This window comes from Otolemur garnettii, unplaced genomic scaffold (genome assembly GCF_000181295.1).
Source record: "Otolemur garnettii isolate 467f Iridium unplaced genomic scaffold, OtoGar3 scaffold00014, whole genome shotgun sequence".
NCBI lineage: Eukaryota > Metazoa > Chordata > Mammalia > Primates > Galagidae > Otolemur > Otolemur garnettii.
Window position 1 is genome coordinate 5,860,962 of NW_003852409.1, and position 25,648 is coordinate 5,886,609.

A 25,648-nucleotide genomic window follows, 5' to 3' on the forward strand; every position below is an offset into this window, starting at 1 on the left:
TTGGAAAAAGGATGATTGTTTCCACTTTTTCCTGGAACCCGGTACTGATTTGTAAAGTAGATATTACCAGAATTCATCAAAATCTGTTCTCCTCTTTCATATGCATAAAAGACCTCTTTGCACTTTTTAGCCCTTTAGCCTCTTCAAGTTAAGCAGAGACATGGCGATTGGTTCCAGCTTTGGAAGCCTGAAGCACAGAGGTGGGAGTAACCACTAAACATCTCTTTAAGCTCAGTGGAGGCTTCCTGTTCCTGAGACAGCAGGACTGTGGAACCTCCCTAAATTGCCTAAAATTATTGAGTTGCTACATGGAAAACTGTTGCTTGAAGGGGTTACCCATACCTTCATTCGTTTTATGGCAGTGAAAAGCAAACTTTTTTCCTGGTAAACCACTGAAGCACTGGCATTTGGTCTGGTTGCACCTCAGTCTGCCTAGCTGGAGAACTGACAGTAGGGGCGGCATGAAAAATAGTTCCTCTGGCACAGGCACTTGGTATCCTCAAAAAGGCTGCCATGTGCTGGGGCAAGAGAGATGCTCTTCACAATTACTTTTCAAGCAATGTGGACCAGAACAGAAGAGTAAAGATAAGACAGATGCTTATGATACTTGTAATGATTATAGCTAGCTGCCTTTGTGGGCACATACATGCAAGATACCTTTTTGCAGACTCCCCAGAATATCTGAGTGGGTCTTTTGGAGTTTGAGGAAGAGCATGTCAGTAAAGCAAACTCTCGACTATTTGATTTTAACACGACTTCACTTGTATCTACAGGCTGGTGAGACCTGACGTTGGGGGGTATTAACTGACTGAGTTACAGGATGTCTTTGGTTGGGAAGAGATCACAGTTCTGGTTCTATTTGGTAGAACTGATTTTCATTCTCATCTTCAAAGAGTAAAGAGCTTCTTTCTCAAAGAGTAAAGAGCTAAATATTACTCAAATCTCTAGAAATTTCAGGATCTCCCTGAAATTTGTGTCAGGCTCACCTCTGAATTTCCAGGGATACTGTGTTTTCTTGGTGAACATATTCAATTTCAATATAGTTTTTTTTGAAACCGAATACAGATAGGAAAATACTTTCTAATGCATATGTACTATGGTGTGCATGCCAGAAAGAGGTTCCGAAATTTACAGCACAATTCATACTGCATCTCAAAATTCATGTGACTCCTTTCTGGAATGGTGAGTTCATTTTTCAAAAATTTAAAAAGTTCTGGGCAAGGCATGGTGGCTCATGCCTGTAATCCTAGCACTCTGGGAGGCCAAGACAGGTGGATTGCCTGAGCTCACAGGCTCAAGACCAGCCTGAGCCAGAGCGAGACCTCATCTCTAAAAATAGCCTGGCATTGTGGCAGGTGCCGGTAGTCCCAGCTACTTGGGAGGCTGAGGCAAGACAATCAGTTGAGCCCAAGAGTTTGAGGTTGCTGTGAGCTATGACGTCAAGGCACTCGAGGAAGGGCAACAAAGTGATACTCTGTCTCTAAAAAAAATAAAAAATAAAATAAATAAAAAGTTCTTCATGCACCTTAAATGAACAATTCAGGACAGTTCTACAATAGGTTGAAAATGTCACTTCACTTGTCAACTGGTCAATCCCATGTCCAATTTGAATTTCATATCTTGACTTCCTTCAAACTAGCAACAAAATGATGTTATTTTTTCTATGATGTTTCATGCCCAGTTGCATAGCTGTCCTATTATAACAGAAAGAAAATGCAATCTTACGGGCCTCTAGGAATCTGTCAATCTATGCCTCTCAAAGCCCTTTGACGCTCCCCAACAAATGACCTGTGGAAGCTAAGAATATGTTTTCAATAGGATCCCTGACCTAACCAGGTGACTATATTAAAATAAATTCCCATGTAACTTCAATTCCTAATTATCATATAAAGTGGCAAGAGCAGAAAAAATTATTAACTTGACCCATGCCCCCAGCAGTAACCAGGAAGTTACTACTTACATTTTACCCAGGGGCTATCCCTGTACCTTTTCTTCCTGGCTAACAAAAGCCCCATCTTGTTTGGGAATGAATTGCTATTGGGTTTATGACCTCCTGGGCTCCCCCTCAGATCATCAGGGATTTGGTTCTCACAAAAAGCCTCGGGCCGAGATCCCTCACATGCAGTAGGCAGTAGGGTTCGCCTCCTGTGGGAATCTAATGCTGTGGCCTATCAGACAGGAGGCAGAGCGATGGGGAGTGGCTGTAAATACAGAGGAAGCTTTGCTTGCTTGCCACTGCTCACCTCCTGCTCTGTGCTCTGGTTCCTATCAGTCCAGTGCCAGTCTGAAGCCCAGGGGTTGGGCACCACCCGGCCCTAAGAGACTGGATTCTGCATTTTCAGCTAACTGCATTCTAATGTTGCAACCAGCTCAAGCACAGAAACCAACTTGCAAAATTTACAACACAATCTTGCCTGCTGTATGAGGAGAATGTAGAAAAATAAACAATAAAAAGGCACTCCAAACATCTCTTTTGGAGAAATAAACTGGTATCACTATTTTTCTTTCCATTTGAGCTGTCTCATCTTTGGCAAGTGAAATCAGAATTTTCACTTGTAAAACCAAATTTTTCCATTTCTTTCCTGGCAAGGGGTAAGAACAAGCCCACCAATGCTTTCTAATTAGTTCAGAACTGGATTTGCTAAAAATTTTGGGACCTTCTTTTATTGTTTAGGTCATTCTGCCCTAGTTACTTCAGAGAGAGATTCCCTGCAGGTAAGATTTAGAGTAGGTGAAGAGTTATGAACACTGGCTGTGAGCGATGAAATATTCCAGCGTTTGTGGGCCAGCGGCTGTCAGTTATTCTCAAACCTGACTGGGCATCTTGGCTAAGACAGTGTTCCAGCATAGACTGGTTAAAAAAAGTAATTTTTAAAAGGTAAAGGATGGGTCTCTTTAGGCCTCAAAGAACCATATGAAAACATGAGGACAGGTAGACGGAACAATTAAAAAGTCTTCAGAGTTCCAAGGAGGGAGCTCTCTCCCGTCAGGTGATAGGTGAGCTATAGCTGTCCTGTGAGGAGAGCTCCAGGACAGTGGGGCCAACTTGCCATTAGCTGTGGGACGGTATGTGACAAGAACAGACTTGACATAAGACATGAAAGGCTGGAAGTCAGCAGGGAAGGGTAAAGGGATAAGGCTTTCCTCGAGGGGACAAAGACAATTGTGACCAACTGCAGTCCTCCCTCCTGTTTGCACATCAGCAAGCTTGTGTCAGCAAAGTGGGATGGACAAGAAAACTGGGTGCAGCTTGATGATTTTTGAACAGGTGTAGCAAGCCGCTGCCAACAGAGCAAATCATTTTTGGACAAGCAAAGTTCTCCGGGAGTCCACTGTTTCTGAAAACAAAGATCTGTGGCAAACATTTCCTTTGTTAGTAGATTCTTTGTGGGACCAGGTTGTCCTTAGCAAAAGAGGTTACAGAGGAGTTGCAGAAGTTGGGTAACTTATAGAGTCTCAGTGTTTGGGGGCAATTGATAGACAGTACCCTATGATGCTGCGATCCTAGGGCTTCCCTCCTTGTGCCAGCTCCCCCCTGGAGGCCAAGGTTCTGAAAGGAAGAAAACTTGTGTCAGCCATCACCTGTGAGCATCCAGCACTTGGCACGGTACCTGGCACCCAGGAGGCTCTCAACAAAGGTAAATTGATGAGCCATGACACCTGGTGCCTTTCATAGAACAAAAATTAATTTGTCCTACAGGACTCCCGAGATGCAATTCTGCATTTTAATGTGTCTGCCGTAGTGTGGGGAATGTGATCATGAGGGGTTAGCTTGGCTGAAATAGTTCTTTTCTTCCTGTGGTGTTAACTGGTCAAATAAAGATAATGTGATTCTAATCTCTTCAAAGCCTTTTCTGATTCAAATATGGGAACGTGTTTCTGCAGATCAGGGCATTTGGGGGAACAGTTCAGCTAGATTAAAAAAGAAAAAAGCTTGAGTCATCTGAATATGGCCGACAGGGTTTCGCTATTTGTTAAGATGGGGATGCACTGCTACCTTCAAATGTCCTTACAATTAATTTGATGTATCATCCTTCCAGAATGATACAGGAATTACGATTTTCAATGTGACACAAACCATTCTTAGATAAATATGTATAACTTTTTAAAAAAATATAGCTGCTTTGAAAAACTTTTAAAATTTAGATGTACTCCATACGCACAGTTCAGAAAGATGGAATCCTGCCTCCTCCTCATACCTTACTGAAGAGGGAGCTGGAGGGAAGCCAAGCTCTTGCTGAACTCCAGCTGGCCACGGAGTCTAGATCTGCTGGGGCTGGAGAAGGGTATGACTGAGAAAGACAAGAGGCATTGCACAAACACGTTGCCAGAAAGGAATCTCCACGGACTGGTTTACTTGAAAACGGGTATTTCAAAAATGTCTTGTCCTGCTTAGGATAAAACCAGAAAAAGAGAACCTCAGCTTTGTAACATGCCCAATCGGAAAACTTTGAAAAACTCTGATTCTGTGTATTTCTTTTCCAACAGAATTAACATAGCAGCTGAACTTGGCCAAGAAGAGACCACAGTGGGGAATTAAATGCAGCTGTTTGCTTAACAGTGCTACCTAATTTTATTGTCTCTTTAACAAAAACATTTGAATTGTGCATTTCTATTGTTGTTTGAAGAAAAATGGTGAGACTACTCGAGTGCAACTGGAGAAGAGAGATTTGAGAGGCTTAATCTAATTTACCTTAGATACACTCCTCATTTAGGAGAATTTTATTTAATGGGTAACTTAATTTGGGTGGAGAGGTATCTTAATTGAAGTTGATTACTGTGGGATTTTTATGTGCACTAAGATGCTTTTTTGAGTTATGGCACCACATGATATAAAATTGAGTAATTTTAAGCCCTATAAACCATTTGAATATTTTTTTTTTTATCTCAACTGCACTGGAATTTGCCGAGAAATCCTCATTAACTAGAACTGTTGTCTAGGTTGGGCACTATATTTGGAAAACCTTTGAGGGTATGTCAAAGATGGTTGGAAATTTAACAGAGCTAGATTTACGTACAACTAATTTGACACATCATCCTTCCAAAATTCTGATTTTCAATGTGACATAAACACACACCATTCTTAAATATATATGTATATATAATGCTTTTTAAAAACTGAGCTGCTTTTAAAAACTTTTAAAATTTAGATGTACTCCATGTGCAGATTCCAGGGAGACGGAATCCTGCCTCTTTTTCATACTTTATTAGAGAGGGAGCTGGAGGGAAGCCAAGCTTTTGCTGCACACCAGCTGGCCCCGGAGCCTGGATATACTGGGACTGGGGAAGGGTATGACTGAGAAGGACAAGAGCAATTGTGCAAAAATGTTGTCAAAAAAAAGTGCTTTGTATGGGGACTGCAATGGCCATGTGTTGTGATTACCTGAACTGCAGCATTGTTGTGAATTATCACCCTGCAATGAATAGGAATTGTTGCTTTAGCATTTAACAGATTTTTCTGGTCTTTTCCCTATCTACAAAGAAATATGAAGAACGGACTGATTTAAAGAAAGCGCCTATGTCAACAATCTGTAAGTAAAAAAGATGAAAATCCAAAGGCAAATGATAAATGTATCAAAGAAAACCAAGGAAAGGATGGCACAGGTGTGTAGGAGGGGAGCTGTGAGATGTTAGGAAGATGGAGGCAGAGGAGAATGTGGAGCGAAGCCGAGGGAGGGTCTCTAACTACATTTGTCTGTCCTAGTGTATCCAGTATTCTCTTACGTAAGTCTCTAATGTATGCCCCATGGTACAGAATCTTTTGTAATAGTAGCCTATAGACAAATGCAAAGGAACTAAACAATGGATAGTTTGTTCTGGAAAAACAAGTCATTGTCTTTCTAGGACCTGGCTTCCTGTTGCGTTTAGAATACAATTCAAATACCTACATTACTTTCTAGACCCAACGTGCTTTGGCCCCTGCAAACTCTACCTTCACATCTTCCCCCCGACCCCCCAATACTCACTCTTCAAGCTTCAGCCATACTGGCTTTCTTTTGGTCCCTTGGACTTCTTTTTCTTTTTTTTAGAAACAAAGTCTCACTTTATCACCTTTGGTAGAGTGCAGTGGTGTCACAGCTCACAGCAACCTACAACTCCTGGGCTTAGGTGATTCCTCAGCCTCCCGAGTAGCTGGGACTACAGGTGCTCGCCACAACACCCGGCTATTTTTTATTGCAGTTTGGCCAGGGCCAGGTTCAAACCAGCCACCCTCAGCTAGTGCCCTACCCTGAGCCACAGGTGCCGCCCTGTCCCTTGGACTTTCTACGCTGGTTTACTGCTATTCTCTCTGGAACACTCTTCCCCGGGCTGAATCTTCCCTTATGATCCAGGTATCGAGGTCTCAGGTCAATTGTAATCTCCCTCAAGAAACTTTCCATTCTATGTAAAGCAGTCTACACCACTTCCTACTTCTAGGTCCTCCGTCACATGACCCAGTTAGAGTTCTTTCAAAGCTCTTGTCATTACTGGAAATTCCCTTACTTATTATTTTGGGTTTTCTTTTCTTCTACTTCCCCCACAGAACATAAGCTTCCCAGCGTCAGGGGGTGTCCAGGTTTCATTCACTATCGTATCCCCAACACCCAGAATCACATCTGGCACACAGAGAGCAATGAATGCATGAATGAGAGTAAGGGGCTCAGAGGGAAACTGTCTCTAAATGGAAGGAGAGAATCTCCTCCATCTAATCTCTGGAGGAAGAGAAACAGGCCTAGGGAAGAAAACTAGGAAGAGAGACAAGGGGTAGGAGAATTAGTTACAGTGTATAATTTTGGCCCTGATACAAAGCTTTTCCAGATGTGCTGTTTAGAAGGGAGAAAAGGAAGTTTTTTACATACATTCCCTGCAGAGGGAATGGCCAGCAGAGGCACTTTTTACATCACCACATGCAGCCAGCTCCTTCTCTCCCTGCCATCAGGGTTTTGTTTTGGGGGTATGTGTTGGGGAAGGGGCAGGTGAGTGCTTCTCTCTGGAGAAGGCGGGGTTTCTCTTTCAGACTGCAGGTGCTGTTGCATCTTCTTGTGTTGCCATGGGAATCTCAGATAGGAACACCAGCATGGCGGCTTTGTAGCCTACTCTAGGACTTTTAGGCCAAGAGGCAGGAAACAGTGAAGAAATGATCCCCGTACTGTATCGAGTTTATGCTGGAGTGAGATGGGATGGTCTGGGCAGTAGAGGTGGGCCCCAATTTGGTTTTGTTCAGAAAAAGATAGACGCTGGCACTGCTACAATGTGGGGCCATGGTTGCTTGTACAGTCAGCAGTCCCTACTTTGAATGGCTACATTGGGAGTCCTCAACTTTGGAGTCAGGGAAGAGGAGAGGACAGCCCAGACTATTTGCCATGCCAGAAAAATCCATTCATGGAAAAGAGCAAGAAGGAGAAAAGTCTTCTCAGGAAGCCTCAACGAAGTGGGTACTTTTATTTTTACTGACATGTCTATATGAAAATACACTCAGTCACAAGAGGGAGCATCTTAGGCCTGATTATAATTTAAACTCTGAAAGGTGACCGAGACTGTTAGAGACCTCACTCTCCTGGTAACCTGTGTCCTGTGGTGAGGGAAGGGTATCTTAGTTCTCCTCTAACTCCTTGCTCAGGACTCAATGAGAGACTTCAGCTCTGGGGATAAAGCTGTCAGCTGCCCCAGGGAAGGACAATACACAAAAATGAGACTAATAAGGGACAACATGGAGGAGGATCCAGAAGTTGGTGGGGGAGAAAAGGGCAGCAGGGAGCCTGGTCTGCCGAAAACATCCCAGACTGGCAGCCCTAGTGAAGATCACCAGGGGAGACATCTCGTCTCGGTGTGTAGAAACTGGACATGGAGGGATGGCCTCGGCAGGGGAGGGGACATCTGCATGCAGCCGACAGCTGAATTACAAACAGCAGAAATGTACATCAGCAGTGATTCCCTATCTTGGGCCTGGTTAGATTAGAGTGGCTCTCCTGTCACCGGGCAAAACACTTTCATAAGGAGATCATTAACGCGACAAACTCTGATGAGTTCCCAGCTGGGTGTGGTTCGACTTAGAACAGGTTACTGGAGAAGAGGACGGACAGAGGAGAATCTGCACATCATAATCAGTCATCTAGCAGCTCTGATCACTTTGCACATAACTGCCGGGGGTCACGCAACAGCAACACATATTTATATCTGTTTGTTCCCCAACACTAACATGACAATGGGTTTCTGCCATCTTAACTTACAGAGACATTATTTAGTCCAGGTTACAATCAGGTTTTACAAAAGAGACTCTGACCACATAGATATTTATAAAACGAATGCAGTTAAGAAAAAAAGTCCGGGGGCTGGAAGTCAGAAGAGCTACGCTCCCGTCTTGGCTCTGCTGCTGCTCAGCTGTGTGAACCTGGAGAAGCTGTTTGCCATCTCTGGGTCTCAATGGGCTCATCGTAGAGGGTGGTGATCAAGCCCCACCTACTCCCTCAGGGTTCTTAAACCCACCTCAAAATGGGAGCTCACTGCAGGAATTTAAAAGCCAACTGGGGCACGGAAACAAACCTGACAACTGCTTGAACCCTCTGTTCTAATCATCATTCTCATACAGGGACTTGCTGGCTAGTTGTTTGATGAGATATTTATAAGTTTGGGGAAAAATAATTTCAGATGCCAGTCTCAGAATAAGCTCAGGAGAAGTCTCAGGTCATTTCCAGTTTGAATAAATAATTCTTTTGTTGGCTTTCTTGGAGGTGGGGCTGGACGAAAGCTGAACCACACATCCTTCAAAAGTCACAATGAAAAGTCAGCCTTTGTGCCAGTAGTGTTTGGTTACATAGGTGGCAGTCCTATGCCCTATTTCATACTTTAAACATCACTGTTCTCCTTATCCAAAATATACTGGCATTATATATACTTATCCAGTGAGAGAAATAAACATTTGCCAGTGTCCTCTATCAATGAGGCACTTGCTAGGTGTTGTACATACAGACTGCCACTTAGTCCTGAAGGCAACTGAACAGGTAGGTATTACTGGTCTCGCTTTACTGAGACCCAGGATGGTTATGTGACTTGCTCAAGGTCACATCATTAGGATATGGCAGAGATCTGAAAGAAAACTCCAGGTCTTCTGACTCCAGTCCATACTTTTTCTTTTATAACATCATGCTTCCAAGAAGAAAAAGAAATGAGGGTGAATGGTCAACCAGCAGGGTTAAGGAAAAGGATATGATACAGGCAAAGAGCTCACCCATTCTATACCATTCTGAAATGTCCAGTTTTCAAAGAATCATAATATGATAGAAATATTCACTATTGAATCACGACTGAACATAAGCAATCTAACTTTGATGATCCAGAAGGCCCTTCCAGATCATGCTGTGTCCTATAGTTCTAACAATGTCCGTAATCAGTGCACTACAGATATACAGGGAAAAGATGCCAGGTCACAAAAAAGCCAGATCACCTGCCTCTAAGATGCAGGGAAGGGCATGGCTTTTATCATTTTTTTTTTATTATTATTATACCATGTAAAAGAAACAAATGGAACCTACCCATGTGATACTGCCTTATTTGGCATATATTCTAAACACACATCCATTCTCATACCCAATGAGAAATCAAGTCAAGGGACTTCATCTTTCACCAAATCCTACCCTTAAAATCCTAAAACAATCATTATCAGTATACACAAGATTTTTGGCAGTCACAAGCTCTATCACAAAGCAGAGCTCAAAAACAACTGGTATTTAAGTGCACCCTTGATGAGCGGGTCGGACTGCATGAGGCAGTGTGGCTGTGTGGAGGGAGAGAGGTCCGGATCTGTGGTGAACCACCGCTCCTGCCAGTTATCAAAGCCAAGGCTCTTGATTCACAGATATTCCTCAGCTGTCCCGGTGCCTCTATCCCTAGCAACAGTAAACAACAAAATATCTGCAAGCAACCATGTCTCAGTAAAGAGCTCGATATTTGAATCTCCAAGAAGTGGCCAACTTCCGAAAGGCTTTTCTTGGCACCCTACAGTAGACTGGGATGAAAGTTGTACCGGAGGCTGGAGAAGAGCCCGATGTGTTTCACGAGGTTGGGCTCCACCACGTAGGCTCGCTCTCCCTTGGCCCTCAGCAGCGAGTACAGCGCCATGTCCTTGCCAAAGCCTTTGTGGCAGTACACCTGGGACAGGTAAGTGAGAGTTCGGCGGGCCGCAGGGGCAGGGAAGAGCATGGCTGGCGTGCAACACTCAGAGGCCGGGACCACACTGTACAGAGAAGGACTCAGCCGCCGCAGTTCTAGAAAATAGTGCCGACCCACCAGCTCCACCAGGCCCATGCTGTACAGAGAGAAGAAGAGCATGACGGACCAGCTAAACCCCGGGCGGCTTGCAAACCTCATATAGATCCAGGTGAGCAAGGGCCCCAGCAGCATGCCCACACCGACCCACTCCAGGATCCGCATGGGCTCTGGGTTGATGTAGTGCTGGAGCCTCTCAGGGTGATAGAGCTTTAGATAAAGGGCATCTCTGAGGTGGGGCTCAGAGAAGCGAGCCCGCAGGAGGTGCTCCAAGACCGGGAAGATCTGCTCTTCTGGAACAGCGTCATCTTCCACCATCAGAACATAGTCCGGGTTGTAGGTCTGCAGGGATGACTCCAGGCAGTAGACATAGTCCTGCTTCTCTTTCTCAAAAGAGTTGGTTGAGGGGTCATCGCCATAATCATCCTCAGTGCCCTCGTAGCGGTTGGCCACGGGGACATACTTGGAGAGCAGCTTGGCATCCAAATGGCTCACACTCCGCTCCACGTTGCACAGGAAGAGCTGGTGGCCCTCACACTGGGGGCCGCACTGCTGAAGAAGCCGGTGGAACTGAGACACCACCTGTAAGACATAGTGGAAGCCGGGCTGCCTGTCCACAGTGATGATGGTGATCACCAGCCAGGGCCGGGGGGTGGCCTGCCAGACGATGGGCACTGAGCCGTTGGCAGAAGGCAGCTCCTCGAAGTAGTGGAGAGCAGCCTCGCCCTCCTTCAGGCTTTGCTGCAGGAACTCTTGGCTCATCTGGTTCAGATGCCAGTGGCGCAGATAGAAGTAAGAGTGCAGAAGCCGGTGACAGGCCAAGGGTGCCAGCAGGCCGAACGTCACCACCGTTAGGATGAATAGCTGGACAGCAGTGCTGCCCCAGGAGAGTCGTCTCAGCCTCCGGAGGAGCATGGCAGCTGGAGAGGTTGAAGGGCTCATGAGGGTAACTTCTGGTCACGTCTGGTCCCAAGAACAAATCATCCTGGAGCTCAGGGCAGAATCATCGGAAGTAAAAGCTAAAGTGAGAGAGGAAGTTGGGAAAGGTAGGGTTAACTTCCAAAACTTCAAGGACTGAACTCTGTTTATATCGAACCAGGAATTCTAAGTCAAGGCTGTATATCTAGTGGAGACTTTTTCTTTTCTTTTTGATTTTTTTTATTTTAGAGACAGGGTCTTGTTTTCTCACCTAGGCTGTAACACAGTGGTGTGATCATAGCTCCCTACAGCCTCCAACTCCTGGGCTCAAGAGATCCCTGCATCAGCCTCCCGAGTAACTGGACTATAGGTATATGCCATCGTACTCAGTTAATTTTTTTTTTTTTGAGACAGAGTGTCACTTTGTCACCCTGGGTAGAGTGCCGTGGCATCACAGCTCACAGCAACCTCACACTCTTGGGCTTGAGCGATTCTCTTGCCTTAGCTTCCCAAGTAGCTAGGACTGCAAAGCAACCGCCACAAACCCTGGCTATTTTTTGTTGCAGTTGGCCTCCTCCTGCCCGTGGCCTCCCAAAGCACTGGGATTACAGGTGTGAGCCATGTTCCCAGCTGATACTAGAGATTTTATTTTCTGCAGTTAATTGTTCTTTGGTTGTATCTGCTAATGATCTCTGGGATGCTTGTATTATTTCTATGAGTAACAAGTTCTCAATGCAGTCAAACAGGTCTCCACACCCAAAGATGCTTTGACAGGTTGTACAATGTACCAGAAAACCACCAGTAGGCTGGTACGATCATTATTCTATTCACCAGTCATAAAGACATGGGTTCTCAAAACAGACACAACAAACTTGCCACGAAAGAAGCACACACTTTTAGAGCAAGCTCCAGCATAAGTACAGTAAATACTTGTTTGTCAACTATGCATAGTAACTTCTGTTAACAAAAACTGTCTTCCACATGTACCAAATAAGAAAAGGAATACTTAGGGTTCCCAGAAATGTCTTTGCTATTTAATGTCATCTTCTATTCATAGTTCTCTGCTCTCATGCAACTCTACTCTAAATTGCATGTTAATTTAATCCTGATGGTTCTGTTTGTTTTTATAGAACCTTCATGAGAACCAGTGTGAGAAAGTATCTCTCAGATGCAAGCACATTCTAGAGCCCCAGACCGTGGGTGGGGAGGGAACATTTGGGGGAAGGTCTGGGAGTAGCTTTTCAAGGAGAGAGAGGAGGGGTAGCCAGAAGTGAAGATAGAAGAGGCAGCTTCCCCCCATCTAGTCTAGAAAGGCATGCTTTGTGATGGGAAGGTTCAGAGAGCAGCCTAAGGTGCAGGCACATGTTGGTGCGAATCCCAGCTCTGCCTCTCACTTGATGGGAAGTCACTTCATGTCTCCACATGTTAGATTCCTCAGCTCCAAAATGGAAAAATAATAAAACCTGCTTCATAGAATTATTTGCAAATATTAGGTGTGTTAGGGAGTAAAATAATGCAGAATGAAAATGCCATAAAATATATCCACATGTTCAACTCAAAACAGTATTTTAGGAGTGAGTAGGTCTTACGTACAGATGGAAAACAGACTTGTGTTAAGAAACAAAATATAAGGCCAGTATAAAAGGAGTAAGGGCCATGCAAAATTAAATGGTGCCTGCAGTACAAAAAGTAAACCTCTTACCTTAGAAGCATAATATAATCAGGCTGTGCACATTTGGAAGAAAACTATGTGGCTTGTGAGTTATGATGAAGGAAGGACTACCCAGGCAGCATACACGGCTGCTGTGGAGCAGAGTCAGCCAGTGTCCCCAGGGCCATGTTTTCCCATGGGCACACAGGGTCACCTTTGCTCACCTGCCTCCTTCCAGGTGGGGCGATGTGACAGGCTTGTCAACAAACTGACAGGTGTGACATCTGGGCCAAGGTGGTTGAGAACGGATGTGCCATCCTAATTTTCTCCTCCCCCATCTGCCAGCTGAATGGAGAGCCTTGGTGGATCTAGAGGAGGGTGGAACCACCACTAGATGGCAAGAGCCAGGGTCTCTGAATGGAATCGCATGGAATAACAGGCCCCTCCTACAGCCCACCTCACAGTATCCTACTGACCTAGAGTGGACGAGTGGACTTTGTTGTGAGCAATACTTAAAGCACTGTGTCTAGGCACTAATGATTTTTGGACTAGTTAATTACAGCAGTTTGCCTATCCTGCCCTCTACAATTGTATAGAATACCAAAAATCTATACTACAATAATATGGTAATTTAAGGAAGTAATAATAGAGAAATAAATTCCATTTCAGCAACAGAAGCAGATTGTACTAAGGGACCCCAGAGGTGAGATAGACTATCCCAGTACTCGTAAGAGATCTGGACAGCGCTCAAAGAAAGAAAAAGGCAAAGAGAGCTTTGAACAGTATACAACTCCAGGCATGCTGGGTGGTAACTTCTAGGCTATGAGTGGCTGGCTGCATCTCCCTCTGAATGCTCAGGCCAATGGAGTTAATAAATCATGCACATCAATGTGGCCTCTCCAGCTCCACATTATTACTACGGGGAGCCAAGTACTGGAACTGGGCTGAGTTCACAGTCTTTGCACACTGGCCTTGGGAAAAAGGCATTCAAATGACTTCCTGCTCACAGTATTCTCCATGCCCTTCCTATTCCCTGAGGGAGATGGACCCATCTACAAAAGAGAACTAAATGGAGTCAACAAGACGAGGAAGGCAGCTTGGAGAATGCCAGGCATGTAGTAAGTGCTACTACTTAGTATGCTAAGGCGATTGGGAAGCCCTTAGTATTAACATACAAAGGATGTTTATTACCCTGGGCAATTTTCCCTACTGGGGGCAAGAAAATCACTAGTATATCACAAAGTCCCTTACTTTAAAAACACAGCTGGGACTGCTGTTCTGATGATCAGTTCAGAGGACACAGGGCCCTGCCTACATCCATCAGCTCTTGCTGGGGTGATGAACAGCCCCAAATCATCATACCTTAAAATAACAACACACATTTCTTGCACACATGTCTGTGGATAGCTGTGGCTCAGTTAGGTTCAGCCCCAGAATGTAGGTTGGCAGTAGGTTGCTTCGCGTGCCCCTTCTTCTAGATCAAGGTGCAAACCAAACAGCTACATGGATGCACAGAAAAGCAGAAGAGGCCAATTCAAAACACACAGGGATGTTTATGTTCAAATAAGAACACAAACCAAGGGCACCCAAGTGTTTGTGCCGTTGGCCAAAATAGTGGGACAGGGAAATTTGCTCCTCCCACAGAGCATTAGAAAAGGAAAGTGAAGATTCAAGAGAAAGGATTTAACTGGCAACAGGCCAATTTCTAAATCCTCCAGAGAAAAGAAAGCATCTAGCAATCTGTTCAGAGTATGGAAAATTACTAGAATGCTCCCAGGGCATAAGACTCAGCCTCCCCCCACCCCATAATTATACACTGTATGAATCAGGGCAGGCTTCCAAAATCTCAGAGGTTATAAGAATTAAGGTTTTAATTCTTGCACATGTTACTTGTGCATTCTAGGTAAACTGTACCTCTGTTTCACATTGTCTATACTTGAGAACCCGCGTAGTTGGAACTGCATTTTTTTCTTGAGCATTGCTGGGTTTGTGGCAGAGAGAAAAATGAGAGATAAGAAACCACAAGCTAGCTCCCAAAGCTGCTACTCAAAATCCACCCACATTTCTTGGGCCAAAGCAAGTCACATAATAACTCTTTTGAGTTCAACAGAGCAGAATTATGTGATAAGAAGAGTGTACCAAGAGACACAAGGACAAGTCAATGACTCAGGAACTACTCGTTTCTTTAGTGAGGGGCAGAAAAAATTTTAAAGGATAATGCAACCTACTACACCACGGTGGGCCAGAGGAGCAGATCCCTTCATTCAATGATTAGAAGACTGATTGGCCAAATATCTGCCCACACAGAGTTACATAAGTAATCAAAAGTAGATTCTTGGCCAGGTGAGATGGCTCATGCCTGTAATCCTAGCACTCTGAAAGGCCAAGGAAGGAGGGAGGACTGCCCAAGCTCAGGAGTTCAAGACCAGCCTGAGCCAAAATGAGACCCTCATCTCTAAAAAAAGAAAAATAGCTGGGCCTCGTGGTGGGGGCCTGTAGCCCTAGCGGCTCTGTAGGCTGAGGCAAGAGGACAGCTTGAGCCTGAGAGTTCCAGGTTGTGAGTTATGACGCCACGGCATTCTATCATGGGTGACAAAGTGAGACTCTGTCTCAAATTACCAAACAACAAAAAAACAAAAGTACATTCTTGTTTGCTTTTTAAAATAATGCCACCTAGAAATTATTTCACTTTACTGGTCTAGTTTTAAGACAACTGACATTAGGGGAATGCGGATGTAAAAACAGGGGTTTTCAACTGGGGAAAAGAGTTCTTTACTCCCAGCCTAAGTATGAGGGGGTATGACAGAGGAGGACTATACTTTGGATTTGGCATCTGCTAAAAAAGAATGAAAGAAAAGAAAATGAAAGGGGAGGGAGAAAAGAAACTAAAAGAAGAAGGAGGGCTCTATCTACATTACCTTTCTGATTGCTTTTTCCAGAATTCCACAGTCACCTGTGGTATTGCAGGCTCAGCCTCATGCTCCAGCAACACTGTGGCCTGACTGGCATATGAGTTGGCTCGAGTGACAACCAGGCCATTACAGCCCCGATTCTATGGAACTATTTTTACTGAGTACTTATCTATGCCGCGCACACGGACTATGAAACACAAGCTTTCTCTAAATTGAATTCCACCTGTTATCAAGTCTTGGTGTAGGGCTCAGGGAAGACAGTAAAAGACAAAGATGTTGAGAAATGAACATGAAGTAGGGTGTGGATGAATGAACGGAGTGACAATGACAGTTACATTTTCGTGCAGCTACTGAGAATTAAAGTAAAGGAACTGTGTAGAGGGCTGGGCTCAGTGGCCTGTAATCCTAGCATGCTGGGGGGCCAAGGTGGGAATATCCACTAAGCTCAGGATTTTGAGAGCAGCATGAGCAAGATTAGCCGGTTATTGTGGTGGGTGCCTGCAGTCCCAGCTACTCGGGAGGCTGAGGCACGAGAATCACTTGAACCCAGAAATTTTAGGATCCTATGAGGTAGGCTGATGTCATGGCACTCTAGCCTGGGGCAACAGAGTGAGACACTGTCTTGAAAAAAATATATATATCTATATCTATATATATACACATATATATATTAAAAAAAAAAAGAAAGAAAGAAAGAACCATGTGGTGTGGGAGGCATAGCACAGACCAGACTGAGTGTCAGAGGTAAGTCCACGCTTCCCAAGTCTGTCCTCCTATGGGACTGGTACCACTACTTTCCGAGGCTCCTGGGTCCAAAAGTAAGTTCTGACTTCTCACTTCCATCCGGTCACTTCCTAACCCCATTCTTACTATGCCTCTCTTTTCCTCTGTCCATCTCTTCTCCTCACCTCCAGGCAGCTGACTGACAAAGGACCCTACCTGAGCTTCTGACCTCCAGAATAACGGACAGAAGCCAAAAGATCTGGGTCCAATTCTAGTCCCAACACTCACTAATTAGGTAAATTTGCATAAAGAAGTCATTGATTTCTGTGTGCCAGTTTTGTCTCTGCAAAATAGGAAAATAAAATGTATCTCATGTAGCGACAGACTCTGATGATGAAAGAGACAGTGGCTATGATGACAGCCCTTTGTCAGACATAAAACACTGTGGATTTGATGCAGTTGTTTTCTGTCTGATCCTCAAAAGGATGGGTCAGAACATGAACCCTTTTCTGTAAACTATCCTATATCTCAGTGACAATCAAATAAAGTTAAAATTCTTTGCCATGATTCTTCACAATTCCGTTCCAACTACTAAGATCTTTCTATGCCTTTCTCCTTCTCCCACAGGCTAATTCAACCATCAACAATCAGCTCAAAAGGCACCTCTTCCAAAAGCCAACCCTGGGGTCCCCAACCAGAAACAATCTCTCTCTTTTTCCTCAATATGAAGGCCCTTTACACGAACTCTTCCTTCAGGCCATTCATTTGTCCCCTTCTCCTTTACACTGCCCCTATTTATAGCTACCACTTACTACGGCAGTACTCAACAGATCCAGTGCTGTGCTAGACCCCTGCGTCTGTCTCTTCTGACCAAAATAGCAACTTTCAAATAGCAATGGAATTAATCCCATTTAGATGAAAACAATAGATGCTACCAAGATGAAAGCAGAAAATTCAAATACAGGACAAATTTCAAAGCCCATGTTTTTTCCACCATGCCTGCTGCCTTCCATGGTTTCATTTATGGCCCTTGACTTGGATCCCAGTGGGACTTTTAAGTCTCTTTTTTTAGTAGACTCAGTCTGAATTATCTTCTGTATCCCTCACAGACTTAGCACAGTAACTATGCATACAAAAGACTCAAAGTTTACTGAGCAAGTAAATGGCCATTTAAAGTCATTTGACCTCTATGGGTCTCAGTTCCTCAGCTATGAAACTGGGCGTGTCAAAGAGCCTGATCACATAATGTGCGGGGACCAACTTATTTATAGATGGTGGCTGAGCAGGTATGTGCCAGGCACTGTTGTAGGCATCCCAGCGATTGATCCTCACAAAAAGCCTATGGGAAGTATTACAATTAAGCTCATTTTATACTTGGAAATAAAAAGCAACAACTAAGGCACAATTAACTTGTATTCAAGGTTAACAAAGCAAACTTTTAAGTCGGGTGGCCAAACTTGTCTGGGTGACCCAGACAAATTGGCTCCAGAACCCATATCCTCACCAACACGCACGTCTCCCCTGCACAGATTTGGAGCCCAAGAAAATCAGTTGAAAAGCCATTAGAAATGGGAACAGACTTGTAGACAGAACATGGTTGTTAACAAAATATGTAAAAATAACATATAATACATAGAGCAAGAATATAAATACATATACTACATAAACATATGTCGTTTTTGCACACACACTATATATATAATAAATGCTTTCATGTAATCTATCACCAACTAATTAATGGAATAAAAGATCCCAGTCAAAATGGAAAAAAATAAACAACTAAAATACCTAGGCATGAATTTAAGAAATATGCGGGATATGTACACATGCTACAAAATCCTACTGACGGACATTTAAAAAATCAGTAATAAACAGAGGCGAATAACATTTTCCCAGCTGGAAAGACTTAGTCGCAGAGGTCCCTTTCTTGAAAAGTACTCTCTATATTTAACATACTCTAAATCCCACTGATTTCAAGAGTGGCACAGTTCAACAATTGGGCACTTCCATATAAACTGATGTAATCTTTGTAGGGAGTGTTAGAGCAGTTACCTATAAACATTATTTATGTGCTCCCCCTTTGACATAAAAATCTTACTTCTAAGACTCAGCCCTGCAGAAATGCCAACATATGCTACCAAAGATGGATAAGAAATAGTCACTGCAAGTTTGAAAAAGAGAGAGAGAGAGAGAGAAAGAGGGGAGAGGAACGGGGGTGGGGAGGAAGGAAAGGAGGGTTGGGCAAACTGCAGGCAAACAAAATGCCGAGCAACAGGGAACAGTCTTAGATAATCATAAAAGGATATGCTATGGAGACATGAAAGAGGAGAAAGGTTTAAATATATTATGCTAACATAAAAGAAGTCTTAGCTAGGTTTTTGCTGTGGACTGAATGATTGTATCTCCCCAAATTCATGTTAAAATCCTACTTCCTGGGCAGCGCCTGTGGCTCAAAGGAGTAGGGCGCCAGTCCCATATGCTGGAGGTGGCGGGTTCAAACCCAGCCGCAGCCAAAAAACTGCCAAAAAAGAAAAGAAAAGAAAAGAAAAAAAGAAAATCCTACTCCCTGGGCAGCACCTGTGGCTCAAAGGAATAGGGCACCAGTCTCATATGCTGGAGGTGGCAGGTTCAAACCCAGCCCCAGCCAAAAACTGCAAAAAAGTAAAAAAAGAAAATCCTACTCCCTGCTAGGCTGATGGTGCTGGTATTCAGACATGGGGCCTTTGGGAGGCAACTAGGTAATGAGTGTGCGGCTTCCATGATGGGATTAAGACCTTTAGGAGAAGAGACAGGAGAGGGTTCACTTCCTTTCTCTGCTCTCTACCATGTAAACCAGGAAGAGGGCCCTCACCAGAACCCAACCATGCTGGCACCCTGACCTTGAACTTCCAACTTCCATAACTGAGGGAAACAAATGCTTCTGCTGTTTAAACCACCTAGTCTGTGGCAGTCTGTTATAACAGCTCAAGTAGGCAATTTTGAAAAAATATATAGAGAGAAAGAGGAGACAAAAATGGAGGAGGGAGGAAGGAAGGGAGAGACGGGCAAACTGTAGGCAAATAAAAATGCCTAGCATTTTTTTGAGCTACAGTCTCGAAAGGAAAGGGAAAATGCAAACTTTATGAATGTAAGTTGAGGAAAAATGAACAAGAGCTATGACCCTTTTATTTTTATTGTGGAATATAACTTAGTGAAGGAGAGATGAAGGGTACAGACTAGAAGGTAGAGATGGTAAACATGAGGGGGCACCATGTTCGTTCAATTTTTATTCCTGATTTAAACCGCTATGATTATGATGGATCAAATTACACATCTGCACCCATTTGTAGATGTTGACATCTGTGCGCTGTGGTGCCCTCACCTTGTTGCTTTAATTATGGAAGCTTTAAATAGGTTTTACCACCTGATTAGGCAGATTCTCATTACCCAGCATCATAACTTTCTCGGCTTTAAAAAAATCAACTTTATGAGGTATGGTTTACATACAATAAAATGCACTGATTAAATGTGTACTTCAATGAGCTTTGTCAAATTTATACACCCATATAACCACCATCACAATAAGAACTGACCAAAGTAATCTAAAGATCATTTGGAATTAGAACTAGTAAGCATTGCCAAGAAATTCTCATTTTGGTGTAACATATGACAGACGATTACTACTTTAATGTGAAAAACAGAAAATGTGCTTAAAAATCAAGAAGAGAAAGATACTCCATTTGCAATACCGGCAAAAGAATTAGCAGCCAATTCACCCTCATAAATGCAAAAAGGCTAATACACAAAGGAAAAGTGTTAATTCCTACAGGTAATCAAGGACATGCAAATTAAAATACGATTTTCTGTCCAAGTTATTGATTTAAAACTTCAAATATGTGTCTGTAGAGAAAACTGTAAGATATGTAGACAATCTCAAACACCTAGAAGTTGAACTTTCAAGTCATCCTTATTTTCTTATTTACATTTTAGTTTCCTGACTATTTTGCAATAAGCTTATCGTTAAAATAATTCTAATAATTCTACTAATGTTAGATGTTCAGACACACAGAGTTTTCTCATCTCATAAAGTACGTGGCGCCGTGAATTCTAGAACACACGCAGAAAAAAGCTATTCCCTTTACAAGGATTACTTTTCTTGGGGAAATACACACACACGTGCACACACACCTGCAGGTTTTTGCTAATGGTCTGCATAGTGAGATCATCACTGGAGCCGCCCTGCGGTCCCCGGGAGAGAGCGTGGGCTGTGCATGAGATGCCGGTCACAACGACCCTGCAAGAGCTCCCACCTCAAGACACGGCGGGCGCAGTGCGGCAGTGGCGAAGCTCGTGCCAAGGGCCACAAAGAGGGCGAGACACGCCCAGGGAGGATCCAATCTTGCCTCGTGGAAGGAGAATGGTGGCGGAAAGCCCAAAGCCCTGGATCTAGTGTCTGCCACTGACCTTGGGCAATCCCTGCCGCGCTCAAACCGCAGTTTTCCCACCTGTAGGCCGAGGCTGACCGTCTCCAAAGCTGCCCTGGCTCCCTTCGGCTGGTCTTTCCAGCTGCTGGGAGGGTCGCCTTCCTCTGCCCGGTCGCCCTTGCCCAGCCCCAGGGCTGCGAGATCGCCCACATAAAACCCACGCTGCAGCCGCGCTCTCGGCGCACCGGCTCGCCCAGGGTGTGGACGGGCGGCCTAGGTGACCGGCCCTCGGGCGCTTCGGCTCAGTGGGGTTTTTCACCCAGGCTGGCACGCGCCACACTCGCGTCTTTCTGTCGGCCTCGCGAGGCAGCTGGCGCGGCCGGGGGGTGGGGAGGCGCCCCTGCGGCGACACCGTTCATCCCGCGCGGGCGCCCCTCGGGGTCCTCGCAGCCCTCCGGCAGGAAGAGGCCGGCCGCCGCGAAGGCCGCCTGCCCGGAGCGCACCCACCTGGGCACAGGCCCTCCGCCACGTCCCCCCGGCCCGCAGCTGCTCTCTGGGCGCCAGGTGCGGCCACCCATAATCCTCGACCCCCCGCCCTGGTGTCTCTCCAGGGCTCCCACCACCGTGCCAGAAAGGCTGGGCGGCTCCTGCGCAGCGGAAACCTACCGGATGGGAGCGGTCAGCTCTGTCCCCGGCGCACGCCGGGGGCCGCCTCTCGTGTCGCCCAGGCTGGCTGGCAGGCTGATCCCGGCCGAGGCGCCATCGCGGGGGCCGGGGAGGAGCTGGCACCTCGCGGTGCGGGCGCGCGCCGGAGCCTCACCGCCTCCCGCCGCGCAGCTCCGGCGCGGGGCTCCCCTCGCTCGGGCAGGCCATGTGACCCGCGAGCTGCCGAGCGACCGCGGCCCCCGGAGCGGGCTCGGGAAAAAAGGACGGCGAAAGGCGCCGACTGATGGGCAGCCAGGGAAAAGCAGGGGTCGCCTCCAAGTCGTGCAGGCAGAAAGCGTCTTTCTTTTGTGACGGGAAAGAAGCCGGGGTTGTAGTTCATCCGACGTCTCTGGCTGCGTGTAAGCGCTTCATTTAAAGCTGGTGTGGGGTCCTGACTGGGTCTTTCAAAGACTATTTAGAGAGAGAGAGAGAGAGAGAGGTAGATATGAAGGTATTAAAAAAAATGCACATTGACTGAGAATAATCCCTGAAGAGCAAAAAAAGAAAAAAGATATGGCATGATCCAAGGGAGGAAAAAGTAATTTTTTTTTTCGCTTTCGATTTGGGGTCAGTTTGCCTGTCTAGGCCACCTTTTAGCATCGACAGCTTACTGCTTATTTTTCTACGGCCTGAAAGCTGAGAATGGTTTTTGCAAATGGTTAAAAAATGTGAAGAATATTTCGAGGCATGTGAAAATTGTATGAGATTCAAATTTTGATGATCATAAAGTTTTATTGTAATATGCTCGTGATTTAGATCTTGTCTACGGCTGCTATCACGCAAGAACAGTTGAGGTGGGTAGGTGTGACAGACTTTATGACCCACAAAGCCTGAAATATTTACTATCTGGTTTGCCAACACCTGCTTTAAAAGCTCTGTTCAGGGTTCAAAGGTAAAGCATTCAAGTCAGTAAATGCTCATGATTTCTTCTTGTGTATGTTAGTGTGGTTGATACAAGATGACGAAATTCTTTTAGACCCTTTACATTCGTCCATCTGAGCATCCTTTCATCTTCTATTCTTTTATCTGGCATTTATTGAAGAATTGTTCCGACATAGTGCCAACAGTATGAAAGTGAGATGTGGATCCCACACACAAGGAATTTGTCATTAGAAATACATATATTCATTTGGAATGTTGAAAAAAATACATATATAAGGCTAGGTAGATGGAGAGCTGGCTCTGGCACAGAAAGGGAGCTTGGGAAAGTATTCTCATCTCTTGGAAGAAGGACTAGCAGTTTGATACTCTGAAAGCAAAGGGTTGTGACAAGCTGAGTCCAATTCAGGTCACTGCTGTTGGCCAAGTGCTCGATTCTAACGTATTTACTGGCTGTCACATATTAAATCCTTTGTACTCAATGTTTTCATCTGTATATAGGGAATAGTGATATTTCCCTCATAGTTTGCTTGAGAGGTTTTCCCAGCGTAGCACCTGTAAAATGCTTGGCACCACACCCGTCAAAATATCTAGAATTCAATAGATGGTGGACATTTGTTTAGTGAAGATTCATCGAGTACCGCTTATGATGGGCTGGGCAATGTCTTGCTGTCCAGTCTAGTGGCCACTAGCCACATGTGTCTATTTAAATTTTAATTAATTAAAAAAAATTATAAATCAGTCCCTCAGTAACACTAGTCACATTTGAAATACTCAATCCCTGCATGTGGTTGGTGACTACTGTATTAGATAGCACAGATATAGAACCTTTCCATCAGCACAGAAAGTTCTACTGTACAGTACTTTTCTAAACACTAGAGTTTCAGCTGTGAGCAAAACCAAGTCTCAGACTTTAGGGAACTTACATTTGAATGGACAGTAGGTAACAAACAAATAAATACATCAAACAAATATATCAGGTGTTGATAAATAATTTGAATAATGAAATCAGACACTTACCTGGCACTTTCTATAGATAATATTGTCCTGAGTGCTTTCAGTATATCAACTCCTAATCACTATAATAACCACATGAGATAGGTTAGCTAAATAACTTAGACCAACATCAAACTGTTAGGAAGAGGCAGAGCCAAAATTCAAACCCATGAAGTCTGGCTCGAGAGCCCATCCTCTTACCATGCTATACTGCCTCCCAAAGCAAAATAAACGTAGGAAAAAAAGAAGAATATAAAAATACAGGTTGAGGGGTTAGAGACTAGCAGCAAGATGATTGTAATTATTTTAATAAACAGTGTAACATTTACATTGGTAGAGCGTTTAATCAGTCAGGCTTTAGCCAGAAATGACAAACAGGATAACTGAGGAAGTTTAATTTAAAATGTCTATTTCTAATGGTGTGGGTGGGATTAAGAAAAACCAGCAAAGCATTTTTATTTGTCTTCTCACCTTGTTCCTCTATAAACTTCAGTTTAATTTTGATCATCCAAATTCACTTTATAAGGGACCTTTCAAAAATTAGAATTGTCATTTAGTGAAAAGTGACATGCCAGATTTTCAAAGCACCACATTGAACATTTTAGTGTTTCAGTGAATTTAATGACAAGCAGTAAGTCCATCCTGAAACTGACATAGCTTGTCGATATTTGGCCAACGTTACCAAGAAGGGCAATAGCAACACGGTAGAGTTTCTGTCAATAGCATTTCAGGGAGTTCACGTGGCACATAAATAAACTAAATAAGTCTTCATGTATATTATCATCTGTGGATCCTAATCTTACACTTCTAGTATTTTTTTCTAGATATAAAATAGTTGCTACTCAGTAGTCATCCAATAAAAAACTAAAGCCATTGGTTGACCCCCCCCTTTTTTAAACAGATAGTCCCAAGCTCCCACAAAATACAATTAAAGAGCAATTGCTAGGGTGCTAGACTTACAAATTTGAGACTCTAAAATGGTGGCAAGCATTACTGGTACGATTAGTTGAAAATAGGAGAGACTTAAATAATGATAACAGTGTTCAGTTTCTCCAATCCTTTTCTAAACTCTCAAGAAGGAAGATTATGTTCTCCACTATCTTCATCTCCCGAGTTCACTTCACTTGCAGAGGGAGGTAAGAAACAATTTTCCTTTACACTCTGACAAGGTGGGGTCTGAAGGAAGAGAGGAGAGGGAAACCATCCCGTCATGCTGTTGGGTGCGGAGCAGACAGGAAGAGGAGTATTACATGAAATTTCAACAGCAGAATACAAATATTGATCAGCATCTTTCTTATGGTCCTGTAAGTTCTTAGTGAAGGCTGCCCAAATCCAAAAAATATTTGGTGCAGTCATCTTTCTCATGAAACCCTAGATGATCTGGTTCTGTGTGATGTTGACTTACAACAGCATTGCTCATCAGGATGACATCTGGATTACAACACACATATATCTTTTTAATTAAGAAAAATTATGAAATGAAAAAGAGTGTAAAAATTTCCCAAATTCTTTAAGTGGTAACACTTTGCCCTGTTTACACATAAATAACAAAGAGAGAGGCCAAGTAAGTGTATTTGTGAATAAAACGTTGCTGTGGGAATATGCATGCCATAGTAAACTATGAGCATATTCAGGGAAATATCAGAAGGCAAAGGTTTTTAAAAGAAAAAATGAAGAGGATTACATAGTTATTTTGAAGGAATTATCCTTGGTTACTAAGACCAACAATAAGAGTGGTGCCAGCGTGAGGACAGATTGGAAGTTGCTGGGCAGACGTCCTTGCGGAGGTGTTTTTTTGTATAAGGTTGTGATGACCTTTACATGGGGTTGTGTTTTTTGTAGAGTCTTTGTTGTCACATCTACAAGCATGAGACCTCTGTCTTCAAGGCCTTTTTGTGGCTCTTTTTGTCAAGGTTTTCTTATCATTAGTGACTCCATTTTGATTCTGACCACTTTCACATTTTCCCTTTTGATTGAGCTCTTTGTCTGAAAGCATCACTGATTAATCAGGTGATTTTGATTAATCATTAGGTTTTGAGGTCCCTTTATGTCCGGATGGACCTGTTCCAGTTGGGAAGAGTGGTGACCTAGAAGTCAGAGTCAAAACCCTCTTAGTCACATTGGAGCACCAAGGAAAGCTTGAAGGCAGTGGGCCTCAGGCTAAGCCTACTGGAGCTCATCAAGTTCAGTTTTATCTGTTCTGGAGTCTTTTGTTA

At 44.1% G+C, this 25,648-nt stretch overlaps 1 protein-coding gene across 1 annotated transcript; it reads right to left on the minus strand.

The window, feature by feature from the left end:
* Nucleotides 1–7,403: 7,403 nt before the first annotated feature.
* Nucleotides 7,404–21,766, minus strand: TMEM246 (transmembrane protein 246). Its single transcript, XM_003785183.3, has 2 exons — nt 21,519–21,766; nt 7,404–11,264 (listed from the first exon to the last, which is right to left on the minus strand). Exon 2 carries the CDS (start codon nt 11,185–11,187, stop codon nt 9,976–9,978), a length of 1,212 nt encoding a protein of 403 aa, XP_003785231.1. The 5' UTR covers nt 11,188–11,264; nt 21,519–21,766; the 3' UTR covers nt 7,404–9,975.
* Nucleotides 21,767–25,648: the final 3,882 nt, after the last annotated feature.

What these genes read in the sequence shown, in the direction of transcription:
- TMEM246 (XM_003785183.3), bottom strand. Translation starts at nt 11,187, where the DNA reads ATGAGCCCTTCAACCTCTCCAGCTGCCATGCTCCTCCGGAGGCTGAGA.